Source organism: Oryzias latipes, chromosome 3, assembly GCF_002234675.1.
Source record: "Oryzias latipes chromosome 3, ASM223467v1".
Lineage (NCBI taxonomy): Eukaryota > Metazoa > Chordata > Actinopteri > Beloniformes > Adrianichthyidae > Oryzias > Oryzias latipes.
In genome coordinates, this window is record NC_019861.2 from 1,526,059 (window position 1) to 1,549,578 (window position 23,520).

General features: G+C 43.8%; 1 protein-coding gene across 8 annotated transcripts in view; it reads right to left on the reverse strand.

Moving 5' to 3' along the window:
• The window catches only part of LOC101160040 (sodium/potassium/calcium exchanger 1-like), a 29,629-nt gene extending 28,142 nt beyond the window's left edge, over nucleotides 1-1,487 (reverse strand). The window contains exons 1-2 of one of the 8 annotated variants that reach the window (XM_023951511.1): nucleotides 965-1,487; nucleotides 1-872 (exon numbers count right to left, since the gene is read on the reverse strand). The exon at nucleotides 1-872 is cut by the window's left edge and continues 194 nt beyond it. In XM_023951511.1, the coding sequence (XP_023807279.1) occupies nucleotides 1-742 (742 nt within the window). In that variant the 5' untranslated portion in view covers nucleotides 743-872; nucleotides 965-1,487. The remainder of the gene's footprint in view (nucleotides 873-964) is intronic. The other 7 variants (XM_023951484.1, XM_023951481.1, XM_023951488.1 and 4 more) reach the window with 7 other exon arrangements.
• Nucleotides 1,488-23,520: the final 22,033 nt, after the last annotated feature.

Sequence of the window (23,520 nt, forward strand, 5' to 3'; positions counted from 1 at the left end):
GGATGTAGAAAGTCACATCTCTGAAGAGAGGCCACCAGGTGAGGCGCAGCATCTCCCGAGAGAAGATGGCACACATGCCGATCACAAACAGGATGTTGAACACGGCGGAGCCTACGATGGTGCCGATGCCCACGTTGCTGTGGGAGATGAAGACACCGATCAGGGAGGTGAAGAGCTCCGGGGCTGAACCTCCAGCTGCCATGAAGGTGGCTCCAGCTACATCATCAGAGATGTCCAGTTTGATGGCGATGACTTCCAGCGCCGGGACAAAGAACTCATCACAGACGATGGCCAGAGCCACAAAGATGTAGACCATGCCTAGGATGTGCAGAACCACCCAGCCCTGTCTGCGCTGCTCTATTGAAAAGAGGTCCTCGGGGTAGTCGCCCTTTCTGTGAGGGGGCAGCCCTGGGGGGTGTGAAGGAGGGCTTGTGGTGACTGGTGGGGTGGTTGGAGGAGGTTTCGGTGGCAGAGGGTCTACATAGACACACTGTTCAATGTCGGTTCTGTTGACAACGATCAGCAAAGGCGGCTGGGTGCTCTCTGGTGCTGTAGCCTCCGTCTCGTTGGGCGCCTGGAGCAGCTCTCGGACCCTGACCTCCAGGACTTCATGGTGCCCCCTGTCCGCTCCGGCAGAGGCGGGCAGCTGAGACAGCTTGGCCTTCAGAGTGAGAGTGTAGACAAAACACAACAGCACACCTGAAATGAAGAAGAGGACGCGACTGCGCCGGAGCCTCCTCATGTTTGCAGCCTCCTCTCTGAGGAAGAACTTATGTTGGGAGCATGGCTCCTCCTGCCCGGAGTTCCTGTCTGTGCGGTTATGTGGCGCCCACGCAGAGCAGGCGGCTGCGTTTCATCTTCACTGCGGGAACCTGCGGAGGGACACACGCACAAATCAGGAGCGCCTTTCCGGCTCTGCACAGGAGCGATGATTGTTGGGGTGATGGAGGATGCAGACAGTTACCTGTTGCTATGACAACATAATCACTCAGGCATCGGCTCGTCGCTATAATACGAGCGCAGTGACAACAGGTAAAAAACGCTCACGCGCTGCGTGGTAGCGATGCGTTTGAAGCGTGGCCAGGAGTCCACAATGCGCGTCAGCAGAAAAACTGCGTTCTTGTTTTTTACCGATTGAAGGCAGATCCTCGTCTGGAGTGACGGCGCGGGTTGTGACGTTCTGGAAAACGAGCTTTTTCATTCGGAAGTGTGCGTGAGGAGAGCGGAGTTACCTGCTCCGCCGGCTGCTGGGCTCCGTGCCGCGGCGGACCGTCGCTCCAGCTGCGCGCAACAGACCCAGAGATGCTGACTCCGGCTTTTGGGGAGCTACAAGGGCGCGCCGCATGTCAAGGCTGGAACGAGGCTCAGCATAATGCCCCTAAGAGGATTGGGAGCGCTCTCCCTCTCACTCATAAGGCTGTATCAATAAAGCATCATTCACGGCTCAGAGCAGCAGCAGGAGGTGTTCAGGAGCTGCTGCTGCTGTTCTTCTTTATTATGGAGATAAACTTTCCAGAAAGGGAATGAAAGAAAAATCATTCAATACAATACCAAACTATAATTTAACCACTGCAAAGTTAATTAGGATATTCTATTGCCTATCACATTATACTGTAATGCATTTTATGGATTAAATGACTTTATTTCTGGGTTTGATAAAACCAGGGCAGCTGTTGGGTTTAAATCTGTCTACTTTTCCTTTTTAAATAGATTATATTTACACTACTCCCAATAAATTAGGGATATTGTGAAAAACTCAGTGGGTATCGTAAAGAAAGCATTTATTTCACATCACAGATGTTAGGGAGTCAGTTGGATTGTGGTGACAGACACTCCTCATTTAGTGTTTTCCATAACCATCTCATTGTGTTCAATGTTTCTTATTTATTGGAGCAGAAACCAAATCATTCTTAAAGAAAAACCTTTTCAGTGTGGCATCAATGTCAACATTCTGTGGGTCCAAAAAGCTGATTTTACCACAAAGTCCTTCCAAGTTCATCATTCAAACAGCCATGAAGACATGACGCCACTCAACAGACAAGCAGCTCCACCTGACCGTGGCGCCTTCAGGTTGGAGGTAGACGGTCAGATGTTGAACTTGGTGGGTCTCAAAGTGTCATCAGCGGACTTGCATCAAGACCCAGAACAACTGGCAGAGTTTGGGACGGACCCAGGAGTCACAACCATGGCCAAAACCTAACCACCTCGGACCTAAGACATGGTTAAGCAAACGCCGCACAGCCGCGGGCCCGTTTACCAGATGTGAGGGGTACTGGCGTTTCCAGACTAACCATTCAGAACTGACTCCACCCCTTTGACTAGAATGACAGACGACCGTTGCAGGTGATTCCACCCACACCAAGACACCACCGTGAACGTTTACAGTACAGACCATGTGACCTGGACGGTGCAGCAACGGTCTACCGCCCTGTTCACTGATGAGTGTTGGGTCACTGTTACGCCCCCTTTGTGTCTAGGGGTGCTAGGGGGGGCATAACATAAAAAAGTAAAGGTTTGGCTACCAAAGTTGACTGTAACAAAAAACAAACAAATGTCTCCATAAAATAACCAAATTTATTTACAAATAAACATCCTAAAAGAACTAAAAGTGAAGCTAAAAGGCTTCAGGGTGAACCCAGGCCAAAACAACAAACAAAACCCCAACTAACTGCAACATGTAATCATACCTGTACAAAGGAAACGGAAAAATAAAGACAGACACTAACCTCCTTAACCTAACAAAAAACAGGAGAAAACATGTACTAAAGAAAATGGCGGTTCACCCCTACAGCTTCACTTAACATAACTATGAACCAAAAGATTAATCAGAGTGGGCACAGACAAAACTACGAAGGACTACAAATACAAAATACAAAAGTGCAACACACAACTAAACAAGAGGTGAAATCAAAACCAAAACCAAAATGGAGAAGAGGTCCAAGCTGCAGTGGAGACCGTTGCAGCAAGGCTCCCTTCCCACCGACTGGATGTCCAAATGGTGCTTTTAAAGCTGCCTCCACCAGCTGGTCCAATGGGAGGCCACACCCTTTCCACCACACCTGAAAATAATCAGACATACAAACAAAGATCCACAAAACACAGAAGTCCCGCTCTGATAAAGAAATAATACACAAAACACAGAACAAACAGAACAAACCAAAACCAAATACGGCCACAGCCGTAACAGTCACCTTGCCTCGTCAGCGTCGCTGGAGAAGGCGAGGTGAGCGATACGCCGTGCTTAACATGGTCCCCAAGCTTTGGAGGAGGAGCAACAGTCTGGACAGGCAACACCAGTCAGAGCAAAACTGGTTTGGTTATAGTGGATTGTCCAGTCACTGCATGTTCTTTCCTCAGAGACTTCATAGCACCATCATCATCCTCCAGTTCCTCCAGCACACTCCCAACTTTCTGTAAAAGGATGATAACGCTCCACCACATGATGCCAGAACTGTCACAACTGGAAGTGGGAATGGCTCACATGGTTTGGCCAGCAATGACCTCTGACCTAAAGCCCATAGAGCACATCTGGGACCTGCTGAAGCAGAGACTGAATGACTTGTGGAAGAGTGGAACGAAGGCCTCAGAACAACATCATGAGGCTGGTGAAGAGCTGAGACACTTCACTGTCTAGCTGTCATTGCAGCAAATGGTGGAAATACCCGCTTATTGACACGGTCAATGATATCTGAGGCGATCTCTATTGTTGGCTTTAATTTTGGAATAATCAATACCAAACTAAAGAAAATTATGTTTCTTCTCACAATACTTGAATGTGTTTCATTAAAATTTAGACCAAATACATAAAACAATAAAATAAATAACAAAATGCCTAACATATTGTGAAATCTGTCAAATCTTTCATTTCTGTTTTGAGCCTCTGGTACCTCCAGATCCTACCACTCTGTTGCTGTCTGCTCCATGAATCAGGAGGCAATGAGTGACTGGGTCAGAGAGGACATCTTCAAGTTGCTGTCCTGTAAAAGGATCGTTTGGAGTGAACCCTCTTGTCTCCAAACTGAAGGTCCAGTTTTAAAATCCAGAGGATGTCAGGCAGACCATGACGAGGGCAACCCAAAAAAGACAGTTTCCTCGTGTGAAGACTATGCTGCTCTAGGCTTTCTCCTTCATATTGGATTGAAGTTTGACCGATGAAAGACCAGCTCTCTGCTCAGAGAATTGAATGCAGACAGTAGCCAGCCTTGGCTCTGCCATGACAGTCCATCAGACCATGAGTTCTGATACAGAGAATCCCTTTGACTTTAGGGCCAATAAGAAACAGGAAAAGGTAGGTACTATGGGACATCACTGATTGGATGATGACGTTTGTCCATCATTTTAACTGAAAGTTATTTGGCAAGAAGCAACACTGGATATGCTCCCTACTAACCATAAAGCTTTTATTAATATGCAGACATTGAAGACCCATTTGAAAAAAACTCCCAACGTAGAAAATTAAACGTCCTCATCCATTCAGCAATGTCCCATAGTGCCTACCTTTTCCTCTTCCTTGTTGTGTTTAGTTTTTAACATTTCATTTTGTTTTTTCGAGATTACTTTTGTTTTCTGAAACGTTTAATTTTCTCTTTTGTTTCATTTTTTGTGGTATTGTGTTTCAGTTTCTGGAATTTTGTTTTGTTTGCTATGATATAATATTGTTCTTTTCATCTTTTGTTTCAATTTTGTGATCCTTATTGTGTTTTGGCGTTAAGTGATTTGTTGGTATGATATGCACTCCAGGGTCACTGTAGTCTAAAGTGAGATTCTTAGTTGTTTCCCCTCAGGAGAAAAAAAAAAAACCTTTAACCCACCAAAAGCCTTGTTTTCATGCAGAACCATAAACACTGGACAGGTAATCACTATCTATCGATCGATCGATCTATCTATCTATCTGGTAGGACTGTACTTGCGAGAGAGAACGTCTGGGTCGATGTTACGACTGCCGGGTCTGTAGGTTATGGTGAAATTGAACCGGTCAAAAAAAAGACACCAACAGGCTTGACGGTAGTTGAGTCTCTTAGCTGTGCGTAAATAGGCCAGATTCTTATGATCAGTCCACACAGTGGTGGTTCTACACTAACTTACTCCCTGGGTGAGTACCCCCCCGCACACATACAATTTGACAAAATCCTTTTGTGTTTGTGTAACTTCTATTTGGCCATTTTACACAAAAAATGCATGCATTTTCTAGACTTGTATTACAGGGGGGTCAAACTCAGTCATACAGGGGGCCTAAATCCAAAACACGCTTTAGGTTTTGGGCCGAAGAAGAGAAACATTTACTGAACACACTAAAGCTAAATTTTTAGACCTTTTAAAACTTTAATACTGAACTTTTTGAACATAAATATGAATAAAAAAAAGGAACATTAGTCCAGAATAACTCAAGTTAAACCTTAAATAACTTATAATATTTTGCTCTCCATAAAAATATATTCTGTCAAAATTATACAAATATGAACATGCTGCAGAACAAAACAAACAAAGCCTGGAACTATAAATAATAAGAAACAAATCACGTCTTTCTGTTTTCTTTGCTCCTTTATCATTTCTTAGAGCTGGACTCCTGCATCATTTTTAGCAATAAGTTCATTTCTTGATGTGTGACGTCCTGTGTGTGTCTTTGTGAAACATATCAGAGCGATTGGATCTAAAAAAAAACTTATTGTGAATATCATTTTTAGGTCTTACAAAATATTAAAAACTAAATCATAAAACTCATCAGTGATTACTCCAAAAATATTTGGCATTTCCCTAATTTTGTTCAAAACCAACCGTAGAAATCCTCTAAAAACCTCAATCCATTCATAAAAATGATCTATTGTTTATTTATGATCTCATAAAGTGCATCTCCAGGGCGGTATTCCAGGAAGCATGTTTAAACTAGCCTGACTTTAAGCCTGAACTCTGGCTGAAATCCTCCTGAACTTGCTTACTCTGGGTATGTCGGTTCCAAAAGACCGGGTATGAGTTAGCGTAATTACGCTCGACTTGGTAACCCTGGGTTAATGCACGTGCACAGCATGTATATAAAGACATTCTCAATGGATCGCCGATTTCTGGAGTCACCATGGAAACGCGTGGAGAAAAAAAGAGAGCGCTATACTTCAGTGAGACGGAGTCTGAGATTTTAATGACGGTATGAAGATTATATGTCCATCAAAAAAGTAACACGGCTGCATCATCAGCAAAAGAAAGAGTTTCTGCTTGTAGTAGAAAAACAGACAAAGTAAACACACGAGTTTCTGATCTTATTTCCAAGTTATATAAATAACTTGTCCAACTTAAATTAATTTAATTGGTAACAAGTAATTGAGTTAAATTTATTCAACCTAATTTTTCCATATATCCAACTCAAATATTGTTTTAACAACTCAAATGTACATATTTATCTAACTAAATGTAATTTTACTCCAATTCAATTAAATGTTTTTCCATCTTAATTTATTGTACTTCTTGAACTGTCATATGGTGTAGAGCTGCATGCCTGGGGGATCCTGGATGCAGGCCACGTGTTTTGCCTGGGAAGCTAAAATGTCAGCCATGAGTTTATCAGTGGGACCCCCAGAGTGTCGCGACCATTGTCCCCGTCAAAGGCTTGGATGAGGTTTTTGATGAGAGCCAGAGTCTCCTGAGAGCCACGTGTCGTTCTCCTGCAGTGCAAGGCTAACTCACTGCGGCTAATGGACCTCAGCACACCAGCTTCTGACGGATTTGGGAGCCTGGTAGACATTTTGGAGCGTTTGGCTATCTTCAGGGCTGTCAGATCTTCCTCGTCCCACATAGAGAGACAGTGGCTGAGGCGCCTCATGAAGGAAGCATATAGCTGGTGTGAATCAGTGGTGCAGCCCACCGAAAACCTTCTCATGAAGTGCCATATGTCCAGGCGTATGTTAAGGTCTTTCCACTTTTGGAACATTCGTCGAAGAAACGTGTTTCCGCAGCAGTCTCTGTCGACGTAAAGCCCTTCAGGGGGAGGTACCCCAGCCACTGCATATCTCCCCATTAGTCCTTCCATCATTGTCCCCAAGCCAAACCCTTCGCTAGCAGTGAGCACAGACATTATTATTTGGCTGTGCTCATTGCCAACATTTGTTGCCCAGGTTGCTGTTCCAAAGGCCTTGATCTAAGTCAGCCTCTGGAGAACATCGTGGGCGTAGACTTGCATCAGCCGCCTGTGCTTGGGAACAGTAGGCATTGGATGGGGAGGTGAAAATGTGACCGGGCTTATCAGACCCTTTGTAACAGCCCCTTTGACATGTTTGCAGTCTGTCAGGTACTGGACAGTCTTCTTCAGCCACACTTCAGAATGACTCTCCTGCAAGATGATGCCATGGCTCCAGCTGATGACCTTTCTTTTGCATTGTTTGCAAACTAAACACTCGGATGCCACAAAGTAAGTTATCTCCAGAGAAATAACTTATCTGATCTTCTTATGCACTCCAGATGAGGTCAGAAGCCCTTAGTGGTAATCTGAATGTGGACATATCAGCTTGACTTGCCAGAGTTTTCGGGGCATCCAAAGAAAGAGGGGGCTGCCAAAATAGTCTTCGGGCTGAGGGACTTTGGTTACATGCAAGGGGACTTGTGGAGGATACCACCACAGTCTGTTCACCCTGAAGTCCAGTTCAGGATGTCCTTGCGCTGTCCGTTTAAAGAGAGCTTTGGACATCCATCTCTGGTCCACCTCAGGGAGTGTGTGAAGCCAGCCGGCTGGAAGACACACTCTTTGTGCTGAAAGGAAAAAGAGAAGGGAAAAAAACGTCTATTAATAGAAATAGATAGATAGATAGATAGATAGATATTCTTTATTGATCCCGAATTGGGGAAATTCAATTGTCACAGCAGTTCCAAAGAGCAGAGAAAAGAAAAGTGACAGCAATGTGCAAAAGTGAGGGGTGTTCCCAAATGTTCCCAAATTGTGCATAGATAAAATTAAAATTTTCAGGGGACACTTAAACCTTAAAGCTCTTAGAGCAAATGCAAAAGGGTGTTGTATATATATGTGTGTGTGTGTGTGTGTGTCTTTTTTTTTCTTTAAATACATGCTTGAGTAAAGACATAAAAGATTCTACATAAATGTACATACTTGCTGAGTGAGATTCTTCCCATCTGAGTGCTTCTGCCAGAAGCGTGCTGTCGTCATCTTCACTCGACACGGGTGGAAATGTGGTGGGAGTTTTTGGATGAGCGGCGGTGGAGACCTCCTCACTGGCTTTAGGGCCAAAGGCTGGTGGTGTCTGTGGAGGATTGATGGAGGTTTCCACAGTTGGGTGTGAGGAAGAGGGTCCTGCTACTGGGAGGGAGGAGGAGGAGGAGGAGGCTTCGAGGGCGAAGGGGGATCCTACAAGCGCAGGTGAGGAAGAAAGGGATCCAACTGGCTGGTTTAAAGTTGTGGCTGTGGAATGCGGCCGTGCATGTATCAAAGCTGAAACACAACAACACTACCGCATTAACAAACACTACCAATAAGAGTCAATGTGACTCAGGGTCTGACTTTAAATGGGGACTCCAGCTTTTTTACAGCTTTCTCAATGTTTTTGTCCTTTGCCAAATTACCCACCAATAGTGAAGAGAGAGACGAGGTGGAGATGGACTGAAGAGTTTTGGGGTGTGGTGGTGAACTGGGAGGTCTTGCAGCAGACAGATTTGAAGTTGAAGGAGACTGAGAAGATGAGGATGCCATCGATGGTCCCGGCTGGCTGGACAAACTAGGTTGTGTCTTCTCTCGCGACATCTGCTCCTCTTTCATCACCACTGCAGTTTTGGCAGATGGAAACATTTCCATGTACTCTCTAAAGCAGGGGTATCCAAAGCTTTTTTGGTTTTTTTGCTCTCAGCGCACGTCAAAATGAAACATTCACTCAGACAATGAAACCTCGTTCCAACCAGGCAGTTCAGAACGGCTTTATTGAGCAGCTGAAGGCAGCAGATCTTTACATACGTAGCCGTTAGTGTGGTTGACTGGCAGAGCGCACGATTTTGTAGTTTATAAAGAGTCGACTGTTTTCTCAGAAAAGTAGACCAAAACAAAGGGTTTATGGGTGACCAACTAGGACAACTTTAACATTAAACGCACACAGTTTAAAAAGCTTCATTTTACAATTACACTATGTGACAAAATATGCAGCTATGAACAAAAGAAATTCCAAAAACAAAACAAGTTCTGTTTTACATAAAGGAAATCCTTTTTCACAGTTCAGAATGCTATTTATCAAAATGCTCCGTCCTCCGAACACAGAATATATCGACCCCCCCACACCTCCGCTCCCTGCTCACACACCCATCTCCACCTGCAGCGCTCCTCCCCCGCGCTCTTCCCCCTCTCTCTCATGGCACGCGCACCTCTCAGCACACACCCACTCCGCAACACACCTTTGTGTGACCGACTCCATCTAGTGTTGAAACTGAGAAGTGCAACAGAGTTAAGCTCAAGCGCCATGTGTGGGCCATATTAAATAATATTTTCAAAATTTGCTGTGGGCCAATAAAAACAGACCCGCGGGCCGCAGTTTGGACACCCCTACTCTAAAGCTTTCTTTGTTGCTGGCATGATCCTTGGTGTCTTTACTACCCCTTGTTGGATATTTCTTCCTAGCAGCAACAAGGTAGGCAGCATAACCTAAAGCATTTTCCAGCAGCCATCTGAATGTCTGGCCCTGGAAAATACCAAACAGGATCTCAAAGAAGCCAAGAAGATCCTTTCTGTTGGAAAGATCTCCCTGATGATCCAGCAGGTTCTTTGTTGCCTTTTCCAGTACTGCTTCCGGGGACAAGGGCCTCATCCATGGCTTTCCTTTATTTGCCCTTCTAAATGAATAGGCTTCAGATGAGTCTGACAAATTCAGAAAGCCATTAGCCAGTCTTCTGAATCTGGGTTCCATCGTAAAAGCTGAATGAATCAATACAATATGGTCCTTGCAGTCTGGGGGGTATTCCAGGAAGCATGTTTAAACTACCCTGAGTTTAATCCTGAACTCTGGCTGAAATCCGCCTGAACTTGCTTACTCTGGGTATGTCGGTTCCAACAGACCGGGTATGAGTTGGCGTAATTGCACTCGACTTGGTAACCCTGGGTTAATGCACGTACACAGCAGGTACATAAAGACATTCTCAATAGATCGCCGATTTCCGGAGTCACCATGGAAACGCGTGGAGTAAAAAAAGAAAGCGCTATACTTCAGTGAGACGGAGTCTGAGAATAATGACGGTGTATGAAAATTATACGTCCATCAAAAAAGTAACACGGCTGCATCGTCAGCAAAAGAAAGAGTTTCTGCTTGTAGTAGAAGAACAGACAAAGTAAACGCACAAGTTTCTGATCTTTTTTCCATTTTCCTTGTGACGCATATATATATATATAACTTATCCAATTTTGCCACCTTAAATGAATTAATTCTATTGGTAACAAGTAATTGAGTTAAATTTATTCAACCTAATTTCTTACGTCTATAAAAGTCAATAGTTGTTAATACAACTCAAATTTAAATATTTATTTAACTAAATGTCATATTACTCCAATTCAAGTAATTCTTGAACTCTCATATGTCTAAGTTTGAGCCGGCAAAACCTCATTTTTATAACAATAAAAAAAAACAATTTGTGCGTAGTGCATTCATTCATTTAGGAATTTTCCAACATTGGCAGTATGCTGAGTTTAAGTAAGTGTGCTATATGAATTCATCATCCTTTCCCCTCGCTCTCACTCATGGTGCAGAGACTTAAGCATAGTAGGAAAAAATAACTGCAAAACACGGTAAAACACAGTAAAACAGCTAAACAACTAAACACATTTGGTCAAAAACCCACACTTAAACCCAAATCCGTCCAGACAGGCAGAGGGAAAGGTATCCCAGAATCCCTTGCGGTGCCGCTCTAACAGCAGCACCAAAGTTACACCTACTTAATTGAATTAATTTGAATGAAAGTAAAATAACTGTCTGAAAACTACGTGTTATTTTTAAACTGACTCAACAAAAAAAGATTTGAAAAGCTGAGGTTATCAACTTCCTTAGCCTCAAACTTACCGTGAGAGCTAGCATAACCTGCTTTCTAGAATACCCCCCAGTGACTGCTGCGGGCCATAATAAATAAAGGTATCCGTGTGCATGTGTGAGTACTCGGCTAAAACACGCGGGCGACAGGCAAAGAACAAACACTAAGATCGACACGTAAAAGGTCCGGTTATTCATAAAATTTGAGCTAGCTGATGCTCTAATTTTATTTTGGCCTGACGTTTTAATACAGTAAATGACAAACGTGGAAAACACTGCTGCTTGCTGGTAAAAGTTTGGTTCAATATTTCAGTTAACCTAGCTTTCATATGATTAAAGATGATTTACTTGTTATTTTACGACACGGTTACATAGTGGAAAAACACCGCTGGTTGAACAACAACTACTATAAATGACCAAAGGAAAACAACCTTTCTATCGGAGTACGACAGGTAACACCATCAGCAAAAACGTGTTATTACGATAGCACAAACATTTATAATTAAATTTCACAATGACAACTCCGTACTTACTGTGAAAAGTCAAGACCAACATTGAAAACTGGATCAAATCTAACTCCGACACTTTTAGCGATGTTTGCAGATGTAAATGAAGCGTTCTTGTTTCTGGCATCTCATTGGTCAATCCTTTGTTATTGCCCCGGAGATCCATCGTGGCATCTGATTGGGTAATTCTTGCTTAGTCTTGGGCGGGATTTCGTAAGAAAGAGGACAGCGGATTGCAGGAGAGGTTCAAAATTTGGTAGCAAGGAAGTGATTTGATTGGATATCAGTACCAAGAATAACCCAGATTGACCTCGAATAAAAAGTAGCTGGGAGAGCCAGAATGAAACTAACTGGTTTTAAAACATGAAGTTTCATGTTTTGACACACACCATTCCTCTGACTTCAACATTACACCTCACAGCAGTAGTGGTGCTGAATAAACTCATCATCATCCTCTTCCTCCCTCTCACTCATGGTGCAGAAAGAATTAAACATAACAGGGTAAAATAACTCGGTAAAACACAGTAAAACAGATAAACAACTAAACACATTTGGACAAAAAGCCACACTTAATCCCAAATCCGTCCAGACAGGCAAAGGGAATTGTATCCTACAATCCCTTGCGGTGCCGATCTAACAGCAGCACCAAAGTTACATCTACTTAATTGAATTAATTTGAATGAAAGTAAAATAATTATATAATAATATTATTTTTAAGCTGACTTAACTAAAAAAATGATTTATCTTAACTGGAGCAAATAATTAAGTTGTATCAAAGTATAAAGTTTAATTTTCCAACATCCATATGTGGTCTTATCACCCTCTCATGGTGGAAAAAGTATTATCTGAGCTTCTTCATCCACTAAATCATCTTTAAATGGACACACCATGCTGCTTCACCTCTCTGAAAACAAACTAACCTTCAACTAAACCTGCTTCAGACCAGGTTATGTTCAGAGCATGAGTTGCTATGGCAACTTGACCTACCCTGAAACATACGCCCATGCTGAGCCCGTCTTCTTCTTTGGTTTTACAAGTTTCCATGTGCAATATTGCCACCTACCGGTTTTTAAGGAGTTTTTCCTTACCGTGAAGGGGGGGGGGGGTGTCTAAGGGCAGGAATATCAGTTTAGTTTAGTCTGTTTTGTTAAATTTTAGTATTATCCTAATGCATCTTTGTATTCAAGATCCCTTTTTGATGGTATGTCTATCTAACAATGACCGATACGAAGCCCATTGAGACGTCTGTAGTTCAAATTTGCGTTAAATAAAAACATATATTGAATTGAATTAGGGAATTTACACCATGATTGCTGTCTTCTTATGCCTTTTACAAGTTTCCATGTGCATGTATTAGGGAGTTAATACATTTTGTCTGGCCTCACGGACCCGGAGAAAGTATGTGTGGCCGACTTTTATCCTTGGACGCACTTAAAATACGTGCGGGCAATTATGGAGCAATGTGGATTGTTTCTGCATGCATTACCGGTTCCACCGGTTTGTGTGTTTGAACGTACGTAAATAAACACAATTAACCGCCTTTAGGATATGTACAATCGTGTTTTAAGAATTTTCTTTAGGAAAATGCTCCCTTTTATTTATGGCTATAGGAGAAAAGGGCAGACTGAGCAAAGCTGCTGACTGTAATATTAGTTATATTCTACAGTCTCTTGGAAATAAAGTTTAACTGTACCTGTCATTTATTGATCAATGGTTTATTGTTATATGTAAAATTATATCACAATAGGAGTGGGCTCAGTACGCATCCTTGTGGTGATCCTGTGCTGATGGTGGATGAAAGGTGGGGTCCAAGTTTGACAGATTGTGGTCGTTCTGACAGAAAGTCTTTAATCCATGAGCAGATGGGGGAAGAAAGGCCCAGGTGGAGCAGTTTCTCTGTCAGGATGTCTGGGACTATGTTGTTAAAGGCTGAGCTGAAGTCCAGAAAGAGCAGCCTTGCGTAGTTCCCTGGGTGGTCCAGGTGGCTCAGGGCAGAGTGAAGAGTGGTGGAAATAGCATCATCTGTTGAGCTATTTGGTTTGTAGGCAAACTGGAGCGGGTCGATGGTGGGTGGGAGATTATCTTTGATGTGTTTTGCTATCAGCCTTTCAAAACACTTCATGACTACAGGCGTGAGGGCGCCTGGCCTGTAGTCGTTGAGACTGTCTGCTGCTGGCTTTTTGAGAACCGGAATTATGGTGGAGGTTTTGAGTCAGGCTGGGATGCTGAAATGTTGTAAGGACTGATTGAAGATTCTGGTGACAACGTCTGCTAGTTGGTCGGCGCATGCGCTGAGTACTTTGCCTGGTACTCCATCTGGTCCCGTTGCCTTCCTGGGGTTGGCTGATTTAAGCATCCGTCGTACTTCATGTTCCTGGAGTACTAGGGTACTGTTGGTGTGGGGTGGTGATGATTATAATAATAATAATAATACATTTTATTTCAAGCGCCTTTCAAGTCACCCAAGGTCGCTGTACAAGGTTAAAATAAGAAAAACAGAATAAAACATCAATAAGAAATTAACAGAGTAAAACATGAGTAAACATAAAGACATACAAAAAAACATTTAAGATAAATACATAAAAAATTGTAGGACAGAAAAACAGACAGACAAACAGACAAATGAGGTTGCGTAAACTGAATGGATTAACTGTATGATTGTTTGAAGAGATGAGTCTTGAGTTTGGATTTGAATAGTGGCAGTGTGTCGGTATTCCGTAAATCTGGAGGAAGAAAATTCCATAGCTGAGGGGCGGAGCGACTGAAAGCTCTGCCCCCCATGGTGGCAAGACGGGCAGGTGGGACATGGAGTTGGAGAGAGGAAGTGGAACGGAGAGATCGGGAGGGAATGGAAATGTGAAGAAGATCAGAAATGTAGGGTGGAGCCAGGTTATGGAGTACTTTGAAGGTTATGAGGAGAATCTTGAAACTAACCCTTTGTTTTATGGGAAGCCAGTGTAAGTTTTGGAGAATTGGTGTGATGTGGTGGGATAACGGGGTCCTGGTGATGATGCGGGCTGCAGAATTTTGGAGAAGCTGCAATTTTTTGAGTGTTTTATTGGGCAAACCAAACAGGAGGGAATTACAATAATCGATCCGAGACGTAACAAGACTATGAACAAGTACAGCAGTTGTATGAGGTCTGAGAGAAGGGCGGAGACGAGATATATTGCGGAGATGAAAGTAAGCAGAACGGGTGACGTTATTAATATGAGATTGGAACGAAAGTGAGCTGTCGAGGATGACACCCAGACTCTTTACCTGGGGGGAGGGAAGAACAGAGAAGTCGTTGATAGAGATGGAGAAGCTATTGGATTTGGAAATAGTGGATGGAGTGCCTACAAGGAGGACTTCAGTTTTGGAACTGTTGAGTTGGAGAAAATTGCAAGAGAACCAGGAATGGATTTCTTGCAGACAGAGGGTAAGGGAGGAAGGAGGAAGTGATGAGGAGGGTCTCGTAGAAATGTAGAGCTGGGTGTCGTCCGCATAGCAATGGAAATTAATGTTGTGTTTATGGAAGAGAGAACCAAGAGGGAGGATGTAAATGATGAAGAGAAGGGGACCTAGGACAGAACCCTGGGGAATACCAGCAGAGAGTGTGAAGGTGTTTGACATATGAGGTTTAATGTGGATGAATTGACTACGGTGATAAGTATGAAGAAAACCAGGACAGAGGGGTGTGAGAAATACCAATAGTTTGAAGTCTGTGAATAAGAATATTGTGGGAGATGGTGTCAAAAGCAGCGGTTAAATCAAGGAGAATGAGAATGGACAGTGAACCGGAGTCTGAAACTAAGAGGAGGTCGTTTGTGATTTTTAAAAGAGCTGTTTCTGTACTATGGAGTGGGCGGAAACCAGATTGAAAGTGTTCGTAGATGTTGTTACTGGAAAGATGAGCACGGAGCTGAAGAGCAACAGTCTTTTCAAGGATTTTGGAAATAAAAGGTAAATTGGAGATTGGGCAAAGATTATTAAAGTTATTTGAGTCAAGACCAGGTTTTTTCAAAACTGGAGTTATAGAGGCGACTTTTAGAGAATGTGGAACAATACCAGACATGAGAGAGGAGTGAATAATGTTGGTAATTGATGGGAGAAGAGAAAGGAGACAGGATTTAACAAGAGATGTAGGAATGGGATCCAGTTGGCAGGTGGAAGGTTTAGAGTTGGTAATGAGGTCAGAAATGGTTTGTACAGAAGGAAGTGAAAATCTTGAAAAGGTTGTCAGAACCGAGGGAGGAGTGAAGGTGTCCACTCCAGAGACTGCAGCTTGGCTTGTGAGCTGTTGATGAATTGTAAAGATCTTAGAAACAAAGAAGGACATTAAAGCGTTACAAAAGTCAGGTGAGGAGAGATGATTAGGGAGAGAATCAGGGGTTTTTGTTATATTAGATAGAAGTGAGTAAAGGGTCCTAGAGCTATGTCGGTTAGAGTGAATCAGGCCAGAGTAATAGGAAGTTTTAGCGGAAGCTATAGAATCTTTATAGAGGATAATGTGGTTTTTGTACCTGTCCTTATGAATTGTGAGTCCAGTTTTATTTTGAAGTCTTTCCAGTTGTCTGCCTTTAGCTTTGAGCTGACGTAGTGCAGGTGTGAACCATGGTGCAGAGCGGGTGAAGGAAACTGATCTTGTTTTGAGGGGTGCATGAGTATTTAAAAGTGACTGCAAGTCATTGTTATACTGCAAAACCAGCTCGTCAGGTGTGGCATCAGGATTTACTCTGGGAAGGTTGTTGATATTGGCTGAAAAACTAGCAGTGTTGATGGCTTGTGTCTTATGGAATGATATGATGCGTGGAAGTTTGAGTTTGGATACTGTGAGCAGGAGATTAAAGGTGATGAGCTTATGGTCAGTGAACGGGAGTGTGTGAGGTTTACAATCAGACGGAGTAAGTCCAGAGCAGCACACTAAGTCCAGCATGTGTCTTTTGCAGTGAGTGGGAAAATGAATAAATTGCTGCAATCCAAGGCTATCTAAACAGGATAAGAAGTCTTTGACAAGAGGATTATTACAGTTATCCATGTGGAAATTAAAATCACCAAGAGTAACAATGTTCTGAGATTGTGAAGTGAAATGGGTCAGGAGATGCGAAAAGTCATTTAGAAAATCCTTGCTGAATTTGGGTGGACGGTAGACTGTAGCAACTATGGTGGGGGAAGGACCAGAAAGAAGTAATGCAGTATATTCAAATGAGCAGTAAGTAGGAGCAGAGACAGGAAGGACTTTCCAAGACTCACGATAGATCATCAGGACACCACCACCTCGTGCATGTGTGCGCGGCTCACTGGTGTACACAAATCCAGGTGGAGTTGCCTCATTGAGTGCAGTGAAGTCCCCAGGTTGCTGCCAAGTCTCTGTGAGGCATAAAAAGTCCAGCTTTCGGTCAGCAAAAATGTCCTGGATCAGCTAGCCTTTATTGGTGAGCGAGCGGATGTTGAGGAGACCAAGGCTGACTGTAGTAGAGTTAGTGGAACAGAGAGGATCTGGAGTAGAGCGGGGGAGAGAGGAGAGCACGCTGTGGTCAGCGCCTCTGGCCGGCGCCTCTGGGAGGCAGTGAGTGTTTGTTTTTCTCCCCACATGTCCCTTCACAGAAGACCTGACTGTAATAATAGTCCTAATAGGATAGACTGGGGGGGCAGCAGGTCTCAGAACGGAAGCAGTGGTGATGGTTTGTTGGGGGAGGTGGGAGGAAACCAAATCTAGTCAGTCACTTCCACAAACCGATGTCTGTACGGATGAAGAAGAGGTTTGGACTGGTGTGGGCACGATGGGGGCAGGTGAAGTCTGGACAGAGTGTCTGATGTTGGCCGCTAAAACATTGCTGCCCAGTGGACTGGGGTGAATCCCATCAGATTTATAGAATGAAGTTCTGTTCCAAAACAGGTTGAAATTGTCAATAAAAACGAACTTGTTCAGACTGGCAACAGACTGGAGCCAGGTGCTCAGACTCAGCAGCCTGCTGAAGCGGCCCTGGCCGTGGGAGAGGGAGGGGAGGGGTCCCGAGATAAAAACAGTCAGTGGGCAGGAGTTTAAAAAATTAAAAAGTCTGATGAATGCCTTTTTAGTAGTTTCAGACTCTCTATAGGAGGTGTCATTAAAACCCACATGTAAAATCAGCCTCCTGACTGTGGAAGGGAGAGACTGCAGCAGGTCTGGGAGTTTCTCCAGAATATCCAGAACTGTGGCTCCCGGAAAGCAGTGAGTGACCGCGTTGAAGAAGCGGACCTTCCTTAATATAGAATCCCCGATTATCGCCGTTGACGGGGCAAACCGGGGAGGAGGAGACGCGGGCGGAGGTGCAGCGCCGACAGGCATGACGACAGCGGCAGCGGCGGCCTCACCTTGCGGCCGGTGGTCCGTCAGCAGCGGCGAGGCCCGAGACTTGCTGGAATGGAAGCGGACGGCTTCCTTCAGGATCCGACGGCGGGAGGAAGATGCTGGAGCGCGCGAGGACGCGGGGGGTTCCAGCCGCAGACGCTCGTCTGATCCTGATGGTGGAGCTTTCGCGGTGATCCTCGAGGCCCGATCCGGCTTCCTGGGGTTGTTGTCAGCGAAGTGGTTCTCAATCTCCTTTTTGTAGGCCATTTTGGCCTTCTTTATGCCTTTTTTAGGGCAGATCTGGCTGCGCTGTATTGGAGCCAGTCCCTGTCCCTTGACCTGAAGGCGGTGTCTCGTTTTTTTAGGAGAGATTTTACTTCGCTGGTCATCCATGGTTTCTGATTTGGGAAAATTCTGATCCTTTTGTTCACAGTCACTTTGCCTATGCAGTGGTTTATATAGGAAAGGACTGCGTCCGTGTGTTCCTGTAGATTTTGGCTGTAGAAAGTGTCCCAGAGTGTGTTTGAGAAGCAGTCCTGCAGTTGTGTGAGGGCAGCTTCGCGCCAGATCCTGATGGTCTTTGTTTTCCTTCTTAGGGGGGTGTGGGTGGGGGTGAGGGACAAGCAGAGGTGGTCTGAGCCTGCTAGATGGGGGAAGGGGGTTACTTTGTAAGCCTGTTTAATGTTGGAGTAAACCTGGTCTAAAATGTTTACTCTTCTGGTGGCAAACTTCACATACTGTGTGAATTTGGGGAGCACAGGTTTAAGACGTGCTTGGTTGAAATCCCCAGCAATAATCAAGAGTCCATCAGGGTGGGCGAGCTGTTGCTTGTTGATGTTAGTTAGCAGGAGGTTGAGAGCCATGCTAGTGTTAGCATCTGGTGGTACGTAAACAGCTAGCACCAGAACAGCCGTGAATTCCCTCAGGAGATAGAAGGGCCTGCATCAGATGGCTACAGCCTCCAAGTCCGGGGAGCAGTGTCTTTCTGTGATCCTGCTGTTGCTACACCACTCGTTGTGCACATAAACACAAAGCCCCCCTCCTCTGCTCTTACCGGAGCTGTGATCTCTATCCTGACGATGTAGCGTGCGTCCCGCTAGCTCAATCGCGGCGTCGGGGAAACGCGGTTGTAGCCATGATTCGTTGATGATAATCAGACTGCAGTTCCTTGTGAAGCTGTTTTTGGCTGTTATTAGTTCCAGTTCGTCCATCTTGTTGATGATGGACCTTGCATTTGAGAGGAGGAGGCTTGGAATTGCGGGTCTGTGCGGTTGTTTACGTAGCTTAGCATCTGGGCCAGCCCGGCAGCCTCGCTTCTGCTTCCTCTCTCTCCTCCGCCTTCGTCGCTTGCCGGGTGGGCTGACCATCCACGGAGACCCCGGTAGCCTCGCTGTTTCCTTTGGGATGTTGTGGCGCTGCTGAAAGTTCTTTGTTACCGACTGGGTTTGTCTCAGCCCAAGGTCTATCAGGTACAGGCGGTGGTATTTAAAATCGGCGTAGCAAAAATCCAAAAGTAAATAAAATACAAACAATAGAACAAAAAGCCATGCTGGAGAGCTGAGAGCCGCTGCACTCGCGCGCGCCACCACCATCGCACTCATTTTAAGAGTTGCTCCTTCATCCACCTTCAGAACATCAGGCAGGGAACATCTTCCTTTAAAGGACTGAGTTCTGCTCCATGTGGCTGCCTCAATGGTGCCGTGTAGTAAAGCATCTTCTTCCTGCACAGAAAAAATGGTCATTCTTAGAGTAAATACTGGAGATGGCAACAAATGTTGAGTTCAGAAGGATCCATACGTTCCCTCTGTCCCACTGCTGGTTGTCATGTCACCTTCCCCTACAAAGAGAATAGAATGAAAATGAAAAGATTACACTAAAAAAAAGATCCTGAAAATCCCATCTCCTAAACTTTTATAATAAATTCAATATTCTATTATATTTGAAGGGGCATCTCAGGTCACCTAAATAATCTATCAGAGACTGAAAGCATGCAGAGAAAAACTATGTCTGTGTGTCCAACAGCTCTAGCTTCAATAGTTCCTGATGAGATGGATTCAGATCGCATCTTTTTTAGTGAAGCATCTTCATCCTGAAAGTGGCAGAAAGATTAACAACAGCCTCAAAGAAGAGTTTCAATGAGTGCCTCATTAATTAAATGAGCTCTTCTCACCTGGAGTTTCTGCTCCTCCTGACGCCTTTTTCTGGCCTGCATTCTTTCGTCTTCATGCCTTGGTGAATCAGTGAAAATGAATGTTCACCATCAAAATGTTAAAAGAAGGTCCACAGAGTTTTCAGTAAAATATGTAGTAAAAAATTAAGGATTTTAAAAGTGTGATCATATAAAGAGCACTTACGGCATTGGAAAGTTAGTTATTAGATGAAGACACCACCATCTTCTAATTTGCTGCATGTTTTCCTTTGAATAAATAAATACAGAGTAGGTCAGTTTGTGTCACAACCCAAAAGTGTCTTGAATTCACTCGACACAAATTGACCAGAATTTACACACACCTCACTGAAATCGCACTTAGTCCCAGTGACAATGTACAGAGCACTGAAAGTCAAAAAGTACATATAGAATCCATGTGACATTTCTGAATGTTATCTTTATATACCTTGGTAACTTACAAAAGAAATTAAAGCCGCAAGCGGCGTTGTATGGCCCGCAGATGCAACACGCCTTCCACGCCAAACTCTACGCACCACCGCCACCCTTCCTGCCCTCTCCACCCTCACCGCCCACCTTTGATCAAGGCTAGTCAAAGCAGCAAATGCTAATTATGCTAACTATGCTAATTTGGCTAAAAGTGCTAGCATAGCGATCAGCATCATCAACTGACTCAGAAAAAACACATTCCTAAAGATGCTAATTATGCTAACTATGCTAATGTGGCTGAAGGTGCTGGCATAGTGATCAGCATCATCAACTTACTCAGAAAATCACATTGCTCCATTGGTGAAAGCTATATGTCATGAGTTGATAAAAAACCCACATTTTTTCAAAATGGCCGGCTTTTCATAGCAACCATTTTATGTTTTGGTCGCCTCGGAGGACGAACAGATTGACGTCAGTTTCAGACGAATCGGCAAAAGTAAACTTTTTATTGTCCTTAGCAACAGTGGTTTTATGCTAACCATGCCCACATTCCTTATGTCCATGTCCAGTTTTTTTATTATGTTCAGTTCCTGACATGGATGCATGCATTCAATTTTCACTGTATTCCAATGAAAGAGATGGGAGTTGTAACAGTGAGCCGCTTTGCTAGCTGGCTCGAAATCTACACCTTCTAATTCCAACATTGTTTCCATAGTAGCTTGCCATTGATGCCCAAAAAGTTTCAAGACGATCGATGAAAATTCCAACAACAAGTTTACGTTTGAATCGGGTGGTATAGGTGTATTTTATAGAAAATTCAAGATGGCGGCCTTTTCCTGGGGTCAAAGGTCGACGAAACTCCAGAAGTGATTGTAGACTTATGCTATGGACATGCAAGTCAAATTTCGTGAAAATCGCTCGGAAAAAAGTTCATTTTTCCATATTGTGCAAAAACGCGAAAATTTCAAAATGGCAGATTTCGGCACAAAATGGCCGCCAAATCATAGGTCATGTCGCCTACACGTAATGATTTCAAAACTGTGTTTGGATATACCCGACAAAGTTATCTGGGTTTCGCTAGCCAATTCTTATAAAACAAATTCTGAATTTTTTTTTTTAGCCGAGTCAGCACTTTTATTTGCGATGGTTCTTTTGTTAACCACGACCACATTCCTTTATAAATTTTGTCATATGTGACATCGTTTTGTTCAGTGTGGGCCAGGGAATCGCATAATTCAGTTTCAGGCTATTCAGATAAGAAATGTGCGAGCTAGCTAAAATCGCGACGAATGCGAATTCGCCACGCGCACGCCGTTCAAAATCTACAACTTCTAATTTCAACATTTTGTGCACAGTAGTTTGCCATTGATGCCCGAGAAGTTTCAAGAAGATCAATAAAAATCCCTAGGACGAGTTTTCGTTTGCATTCGTTACTAAAGGTGCTTTATTTTGAAAATTCAAGATGGCCGACTCTTCCAAAGGTCAACGAAACTTCTTTGGTTATTGTAGAATGAAGCTGGCGGCATGTATGTGCGAATTCATGAAAATCGCTCAAACAAAAGTGTTGTTTTCCCATATCGTCAAAGAACACGAAAATTGCCATTTGTGAGAGTTCGCCACAAAATGGCCACCAAGCCGTAGGTCGTGTGGCCATCCCATAATGATTTCAAAACTTCTTTGGGGTATCCCCGACACGTGTGTTTTGGGTTCGCGACTGTATTTTGAAGTACATTTTGTTCGGCCCCATACGCGATTTTCGGCCCATTCATTTTTTGGCGGGGTCGCTGGCCGTGATGTCATCGTCTTCGGGGGGGTGAAGTTGACTTTTTTGGAAAATTCATTTGCAATTTGTCCCATGTGTTATGTACGTTTTGGTGACTTTTCGAGCATGCGGCGGGGTCACATTCTCGCTGAAAGGCGGCGAAGTCGTCGTTCCAACTGCGAAAACAATATGGAGCAGTCAGTGACTGCTGCTGCGGGCCATAATAAGTTTTTAGTCCTCAATTCTTGTTTTTACTTTTTACTGCACACACAGCAGCCAATCAGAATAGAGTTTTCACCCAGCGCATGGTATAATTCATGTTATAAAATCATGTTAAAATCCAGGGCAGTACACATATACATAGACCCACACTACAGTTTTTAGGGATTAAGCTGGGAATTCGGACACAGCCTAGATGTACCTTTGTGTTTCACAGACGAATGGGTTCCCATGTCATGAGGGCCACAGCAGGCTCTGCATCCTTTTTGTTTCAGCAAAATGGTCAATGGAACGTTGTTTTGTTTTTTCGCCGTTGGTTTGTCATCGTCGACTAAAACTGTAACGTGTCTCTATATAAAGACAGAAATAATACAGGTGAAATAAACAAAGTTTTACCGATTAGAAGACACAAATAGCTTGACAGAAACTTCCAGAGGAGAGCCGCGGCGCAAGCTAAGCTAACTAAACTAGCTTTGTGTAATTAACCTGAACCTCGTAATTAGAATGGCAGGAAAGAAAGCACAATACATTTGAAAATACGAAATAACAGCCTCATGTGCAGTGTAACGTAATGACTGTGGTGGAAAAGCGAGCAATAATCAGAATGAGAGTTTTCTTTTCATTAACTTACTGTAATTTTGTTGATGCATTCCTCCATTTTGAAAATATCTCTACACTGACTTTGTCTTCTTCTTCTTGTATTTAAATGGTGGAAGGCAACAACGACGAGGTGCATTACCGCCACCTACGGTGTTGGAGTGGGGGTCCGAGTTGGGGACTACCTAACAAAAAAACAAACCCCCCCCACCAAAAAAACCTATATTCTCCTTAATAATCTGTTCTGCTCAAAAAACCTATAATTGCACCATTCAAATGTTCCTCCCCTCCCAAGAACTTCTTCAAACTCAGCCATTCACCCTCCGGCAACCGTACTCTATTCTCCAGCTGTTCTCTTTCTTCCCCATACAATTCACAATGACACAAAATGTGCTCCACGAATTCTTCCCTTTCCTGCAATCACAACTGCACTGACGAAGGGGAATCAAATGCACGGGCTCAACGTGGGCGGGGTTAACATTCCACAGTGTGTTCACATTCCTCAGTGTTCCAGCATTCCACGACGTTGA